The sequence below is a fragment of the Corvus brachyrhynchos genome, unplaced genomic scaffold (genome assembly GCF_000691975.1).
Source record: "Corvus brachyrhynchos isolate BGI_N302 unplaced genomic scaffold, ASM69197v1 scaffold26, whole genome shotgun sequence".
Lineage (NCBI taxonomy): Eukaryota > Metazoa > Chordata > Aves > Passeriformes > Corvidae > Corvus > Corvus brachyrhynchos.
In genome coordinates, this window is record NW_008239324.1 from 5,396,433 (window position 1) to 5,403,602 (window position 7,170).

A 7,170-nucleotide genomic window follows, 5' to 3' on the forward strand; every position below is an offset into this window, starting at 1 on the left:
CGGGCCCCGCCGGCGCTGCCCCCTGGCGGCCGCCAAGGGTCAGCGCAGCCGCGCCGCCCGCCCGCTTGGTCCGGGCAGTGCTAGGCTGTGCTGGGCTAGGCTGGGCTAGGCTGAGCTGTGCTGGGCTAGGCTGAGCCGCAGTGAGGCGTGCTGGGCGGTACTGGGTTGTGCTGACCTATGCAGGACTCCACTGGGATGTGGTGGGCTGTATTAGGCTGTAGTGGGCCATCTTGTACCAGGCCATACTGGCTGTACTGGGCTGTCCTACACTATACTGGGCTGTAGTAGGCTGTACTGGGATATGGAGGACTCAACTAGGACATGGTAGGCCATACTAGGCTGTGCTGGACCATCTTGTATCAGGCCGTACTTGGCTGTACTGGGTAGTACTGCACCGTACTAGTCTGTACAGCGCTGCACTTGAGCTGTACAGGACTGCACTGCATCATATGGAGCCATACAGGTCTATACAGGGCAGTCTTGGGCTACAGGGAGCTATACAGGACTGTAACACTCTACAGGACTCTACAGTGATGTACAGGGCTGTACTTGGCCATATGGAGCTGTGCAGGATTGTACTGGGCCATACTAGGCTGTATGGGGCTGTACTTGGCTGCCCTGTACCATTCTGGGATGTACAGGGCCATGTGGAACTGCAAAGGTCTGTACTGGGCTGTACTTAGCCATATAGGATTTACAGCACCACACAGATCTGTACAGCATGGTACTGAGCTATACTGAACTGTATTGAGCCACCACACTGGCCTGTACTGAGCCATACTGAGCTGTACTTGGCCATATGGAGCTATACAGGGCTCTGTAGGACTGTTTTGGGCTGTACTTGGCTGTCCTGTGCCATTCCAGGCTGTACTGAGACACAGGGATGTACAGGGCTGTAACGGGCCATACTGGACTGTGTGGGGCCGTACTGGGCCATATAGGACTGCACTGGGCCATACTGGGCTGTGTGGGGTTTTACTGGGATATAATGGGCTGTACAGGGTTGTGCTGGGCTGTACATGTCCAGATGGGACTGCACTGCACCATACTGGGCCATACAGGCCTCAGCTGGGCTGCACTGGATAGTACAGGGGTGGGAAAGGTTGCACTGGGATTCCACCAGCATCATCACCTGGGACTGGTTTGCAAAACTGGGAGTGGAGGAAACAACCCTTGGGAGGCTTTGGCAGGGTCTGGGAGGGGTGACTGGGAGGTACAGTGTCCCCACCCAGCCTGCCTGCTCTCTGCTCCCCAGCGATTTTCCAATGACCCTCATCCCACAGGGGCTTTCCCAAATGCTCCATCTCTCTTCCCCATCCAGCAGCCTCATCCTCAGTGGGATCAGAGTGTGAGGATGTCTCCCTTCTCCCTGTCACCCCACAGCCCACCATGGGATGGAGAAATAGGAGCTCCAGTCTAGCAGTACTTGAATTTATTAGTAAACCGTTCTTTGGTAAATGATAAAAACTCCAGAAGAGACCAAAGGAATGAAAACAACACCCCCACAAAGAAAAAAAATAATATAATTAAACAAAACAGGCAGATGGGTAAAAAAAAAAAGAGTTCCCCCCCCAAAATGGGAATTTAGCAACCTACAGCAAACCCAAGAGCTGTTGGGGGAGCTCTGCAGTGATGGGGGCTCCCCCCTTGTGCTTGTTTTCGGGGAGGAGGAGCGTGGGCTGTGTGTATGAGGGGTCGGTCCTACATGGGGGGCTCATTGCAGAGCACCATCTCCAGTTCCTTGCGGTAGAGTTTGCCCCCGTCAGAGAGGTTCATGATGCTCTTCCTGTAGTTGGTGAGCTGCTGGATATTCATCTCCTGCAAGGCATGGGAGGCAGTGGGGGTGGGCATCCCCTTTCTCCCTGGGGAGCACCCCTAGGCTGAGATTACATTCCCCCCAGCTCCAGTGCAGCTTCCTATGAGAATGCAGGGTCAGCACCCGGACCAGCATCTCCGGGTCCCCATGGAGCACGGACATGGGAAGATGCTGCTGGGAGAGTGGAGAAGGAACTGGGAGGCTCTGGGGGTGGCACCCAAGATCTGCCCTCACTTACTTTCTTATTCTTCTCATACAGGTCTTTCAAAAGTGCATCCAGCTCATTCTCATCAATGAAGCCATTTCCGTCCTGGATAGTGTGGGAGGGACATCAACAGCAGGAAGGACACAAGCCCCACAATTCCCCCTTGGACATGGGCACCCCCAGACCCTCAGCCAGCACAGCCAGAGGTAAACCCAGTTCTCCCACCCCAAACCACAGCGGGGAATTGCCTCAACCAAAACCATACGATTTGGGGTTATTTTTTGCCAAGCTACATTTATTTGGGGCAGTTTCCCATGAGCTGGCTCCCTACCTTGTCATAGAAGGCAAAGATGGCATTGAACTCGTCTGAGGACAGCTTCATTCCCTGCAAAGTGGCAAGGGACACCAGGGCATGAGGGAGGGGTTGGAGTTGTTATTATTATTAGCAGTAGTAGTATTATGTTACCTGGAACTTCAGAAGAAAGTTTTCTTGCACGGGCAAAAGTCTGAAAAACAAGAAGGGCAGGGAGGGGAAGCAGCCAGAAAAAGACACTTTCTTAAATCACAGTGATGTTTTGCTCAGAAACATGAGTAAATTAAAGAGGAAAAGAGTTTTCCCTGGAAGCTGGAGCTGACTCTTCCTAAATACGAGCATTTCAGGTGTCTTTCCCTCCCCAGCTCTTCCTTCTTGCAGCCGTGACCTTACCGGGACATCTCGGAGAGGCCCAGCTTCCCATCACCGTTCATGTCAAACATCCGCAGCTGTTGGGACACAAACAGTACTCTGTCACCCATCACTCCTCCTCCCCTGCATGCCACCCCCCTGGTGAGACCTGCTGGGGACACAGTACCCCCGGTCCCACTTACGATGGTCTGTGTGTACTCCTGCAGCTTGGGCTCGTCGTAGGGCCGGTTCGCCTTCTTCAGCAGGTCCGACAAGAAGCCCTGGGAGGAGAGGGTTTTGCTGGCTGTCCCCATCCCCGGCTGTCTCAGCGGGGATGTCCCACTGGCAGGGGGACCCAGCCCAGCCCACCCCCTGCCCACAGCCCACCTTGAGCTCGTTGGCTTCGATGTAGCCGCTGCGATCCGTGTCGTACCTGCGCCAAGCCTGTGGAGGGACTGCCGTGAGCCTTTGCGGGGGCTCGTGTCCCCCACTCCCCCCACACGTGTGTGTCCCCATAAACCCCTGCTGAGAGTGTCCCCCACCACCCTAAAGTAGATGGGGCCACCTCACACTCCCTCTGGTGCCGCCTGCTCTCCCTTGGGGCTGGATGCTTTTGTTCAGCCCCACACCATGAGTTCAAGAGCCTTTATCCTCATGTCAGTATGCAAGATCAGGCTTTAATACTTAATAATATTTAATTGCATCCCCCAATTAAACAATAGTGCCTGCTTACCCCGCCCCCCTCCCTGTCACAGGTGCTCTTCTTTCAGCTTTCCCCTCCACCCAGGGTTCAGTTTCCAAGTACAAGCTCCTTCCTCTCCAGGATGCTGCACATTCCCTTCCACCCCCAGCTATGTTTTATTTCCCCATCTGCAATTTCTCTCCCACCTGTGTGGGTTCACCCCATGCAAGGGCACAGCAAGGTTGTGGGGTCGCCCAGAGCAGTGTTAGCTTCAGCACATCCCTTGGGCATTTAGGAGCTACCATGAGGGGAAATTTACAAAAAAGTCCCAAATCCTTTCATCTCACCTCGCCTGGAGGCTGGGATGAGGCACCTGGCTGCCCTGAGAAGTATCCAAGAGTGCTGAGAACTGGGAAAACTCACCACACTCCCTCTCTTCCCTAAGCCCGCACTGCCTCCCAATGCTGAGTTAATGCCAAGAGTTTTGGGGAGACTAGGGGAGGTTTGGGCAGTTCAAGCTCCCAGTAGTTTTCCCATGGTGGAGCTGGACTTAGTTCCCCGGGGATCCCCCAGCACAGCCTGCCCCACTCACCTCCATGAACTCTGAACTGGAGCCCACATGCTGGCGGAAACACAGCAGAAAATTCTCCTCTGTGGGCAGGATCTGGGCCAGCTGTGGGGAACACAGGCATGGTGGAATGGTGGAGGGGAAACATGAGCATGGGGGTGGGACATGAACAACCCGGGGTTTGTCAGGTCCAGCACTGCTCACCTCCGCCATCTCGATTTTGCCGTCCGCATTTTTGTCATATTTGTGCATGAACTCCTTCATCTTGTCACCCAAATTGTCCTTCTTTGAGTCCTGCCAGCAAGGAGAGAGGGGATGGGAGCATTTTCCCCATTCCCTGCACTGGTGTTCTCCCGCTTTCCTCCCAGAGGATCCCCAGTCCCACTCATCAGTGTGCAAAGGAGATGAGGCTGACATGAGTGTGAATCTTTGGGCATGAGGGGACAGGGGAAGGAGGGAGCAAAACCAGAAGATGTTCTTACCACGCCTGCCCCCTTCCTTGCACTTTCCAGCTCCTGGAAGAAATTTTCCAGCTCTTTGCCTTCAATGTAGCCATTTCCTGGGGGAGGAAAAAACCGCATTAAGACTTCCACAGTGTCAGCGCACAGGAGGAGAGGGATAGATGCTCCCAGGGGACACGGTGCTTGTTCCCTCTGCATCAGGAGATGGCTCCAAGGCAACTGTGGCAGCAAAGAAACACCAGCCAATGTTGATGCCGAGTGCTGCACATACCAGTAATGCCCATATTTACCCAGGTGATACACAACTTTGGACTTGTCACTTGCACTCATTTGTAGGGCACAGGGGACTTTGTTCCTTGGTCTTTGCTGCATTTTCTGTATCTGATGCTTCAATCAGGTAGTTTAAATAAACCTCCCCATTCTGTCCAAGCATCTCCCAACCAGGATTGTCTCCTCTCAACCCCCTGTGGGGGCCACAAGGGCAAATGGGGAGTAGAGATAAAGCACCTGGAACAGCATCCCCCCATCCTGGGTGCAAGATCAGCCCCAGGAAGGGGTCGCCCCACTGCAAGTCTCCAGCGTGGGCAGGAGCTCCAAAAGATCCCTGTCCTGTGTACCCTGCACCTCTCACTGCCGGTATCTGTGCTGAGATGTGGTTCCTCTGGAACCCGGGGTATCCACAGCCCCGCCCTGCCTGTGGCATGCTCGATGGCCAGATGGCTCAGCCAGGGCTCAGCCACACATGGCTCCCACAGTGCTGGTGATTTTGGGGGGTGGCTGCTGTGCCTGGAAGCAGCAGGGTCACATCATGGCTGGGGACAGCAGTGAAGACACTGGCTCCATGGTGCTGCCAGGCAAGGTGTCACCTCCCTGCCAGAAATCCTCCCTTCCAACAACATCTGGACACAGCAGAGGGATGTTGCCCTTTCCCTTGAAGTGCCTGGCTGAGGGATAGCCAGGGCTCTTCCTTGTGAACATTTCCCCCAGGACTGCTCTGCATTTCAGCCTCCAGAGGCTTGGACCACAGCTCCCTGCTCTGCGCCGCCTTCGGCATCACCTGCAGCTCCCCAGCAGCATCTTCTCCCCACTGCAACACAGCAGCTGGGAATAACCCATCCACATCCCAGCTTGAAGCACTGGGGAAGTCCCAGGGTACCTTCCTCTTTGGTGACCACATCCCAATGGATGAGCAGCATCCTTCCCAGGAGGGGATGAGGGGCTTGGGTGATGTTGGGGTGCTGGTGTGAGCCACTGAGGTACTTGGCTTCCCACTGCTCTTCCCAGAAGCTCTGCTTTTGTGGGTGAAGGAGAACCCCAAGCGCCTTTGAATTCAGTTAGGGAAAAAAAAATCAACAAGAGTTTTGAGCTGGGAAATAAGAATAAGGCCAAGAAAAGCTGTGGCCGGTAGCTTGGCTTCCTCCAAGCAGCAGCTTGGACAGGTCTGATCCATGTCTGCAGAGCGGCGGGATGTAGAGTGTCATGGAAAATCCCCTCTGGAGAGCCACAGCCAATCCATGCAGCTCCACCTTGGAGCCTTGGGGCAGCTGTGGCTGGTAAAGCGAGGACATCAAAGACATCCAAGGGGACATCTCTGGGGCATGACAAGCCTTGAGGGGAAGTGGCTCAAGGCATGGAAGCCACATTGAAGGGGTTAAAATGCAGGGATGAGTTTGGGTGAAGTAGTCCCATGCACAGAGACATGAACCCCAGGTCCCTCCATTGGCACATTGGAAGCAGCCAGGGCTGTTGGAGCTCCTGCTTGGTGCAGCCAAGCATTGTCCTTGTCAAGGCCACCCTCTTCCTCGATGCCTGAGTCCTTCCTCTCCTGGGCACCTGCCGTGCCGCAGCTCCACAGCCTTGCCCTGCCAGGGGGCTGTGGGCCAAGCTGGATCCATGCCTGATGCTGTTTTAGAGATGACAGAGCACATCCAAGGGCACAGTGGGATGCGCTGCAGGGAGGCAGCTGGACACCCACATCAGGAGCTGCCCACTCCCACTGGAGTGCCACCTTCCCAACCCCTTGGTGGCTGCTCCAGTGCCAGCTCCAGCAGTGACAGGGACCCATGTCCGTGTCCCTGGTGCTGTGGGGCTGCAGGGGGAACCCCAAAAGTGCAGCCGGGAGCAAGTGGAGCTCCAGTTCCAGCAGCGCAGCTGGGGAGGCTGCATGACGCAGTTCCTAGGAGGGTTTTGGTCCCCAAATCTCCCTGCAAGAACAGGAGACCCAGTGAAGGGCAGGAGCTTTCCCCTGGGCTGCTGTTCCCAGCAGGCTGAGCCTCCTTCATGGCACCGCAGCGCTAAAAGAAACTGTTTTCCCACAAAATGATGCTGCTTTTTGCATTTCCCCCCGTTTTGGGGCTGACAGTGGTAGGAACAGGGATGTCCTGCCCAGATGTGGCTCCGTGGGAAGGAGTGGACGCGGTTTTTGCCACAGCATCCCCGGGGAGAGGTTTTGTGAGCTGGGGAGCAGGCAGAGAGGGACCGAGCACTCCAGGCGTGGAGGGACCGTTCCTCAGCCTGCTCCGGGTGTGGGACACCCACTCTGTCACCCCTGGCAAGGGGGTGACCCTGGGGCCAAGCTGGTGGCCGCGCTGCCCCCCTCCCTCCAGGTATGGGGCACTGCCGAGGCGGGGGGATGGAGGGGACCGAGGATGGACACTGGGCACCCCGGGAAGGGCAAGACACCCAGAGCAGCACCCAGAGGTGACACCAGCCCCGAACTCTCAAGGCACCCGGGGGATGTGCCAAGGAGACTCGGGATATCCCGGTCTCGGCGT

At 55.9% G+C, this 7,170-nt stretch overlaps 1 protein-coding gene across 1 annotated transcript; it reads right to left on the reverse strand.

Moving 5' to 3' along the window:
* Nucleotides 1-1,415: 1,415 nt before the first annotated feature.
* Nucleotides 1,416-4,785, reverse strand: CALB2 (calbindin 2). The gene is made up of 10 exons (XM_017740943.1): nt 4,418-4,785; nt 4,140-4,229; nt 3,960-4,040; nt 3,073-3,129; nt 2,889-2,966; nt 2,728-2,783; nt 2,488-2,527; nt 2,353-2,406; nt 2,055-2,126; nt 1,416-1,818 (listed from the first exon to the last, which is right to left on the reverse strand). Exons 1-10 carry the CDS (start codon nt 4,766-4,768, stop codon nt 1,702-1,704), a joined length of 996 nt encoding a protein of 331 aa, XP_017596432.1. The 5' UTR covers nt 4,769-4,785; the 3' UTR covers nt 1,416-1,701.
* Nucleotides 4,786-7,170: the final 2,385 nt, after the last annotated feature.

What these genes read in the sequence shown, in the direction of transcription:
- CALB2 (XM_017740943.1), bottom strand. Translation starts at nt 4,768, where the DNA reads ATGCAGCAAAGACCAAGGAACAAAGTCCCCTGTGCCCTACAAATGAGT. An exon ending in GCAAAATCGAGATGGCGGAG is followed by an intron (nt 4,041 to 4,139) that starts GTGAGCAGTGCT and finishes TGTTCCCCACAG; the next exon opens with CTGGCCCAGATCCTGCCCAC. An exon ending in TGTATGAGAAGAATAAGAAA is followed by an intron (nt 1,819 to 2,054) that starts GTAAGTGAGGGC and finishes CATGCCTTGCAG; the next exon opens with GAGATGAATATCCAGCAGCT.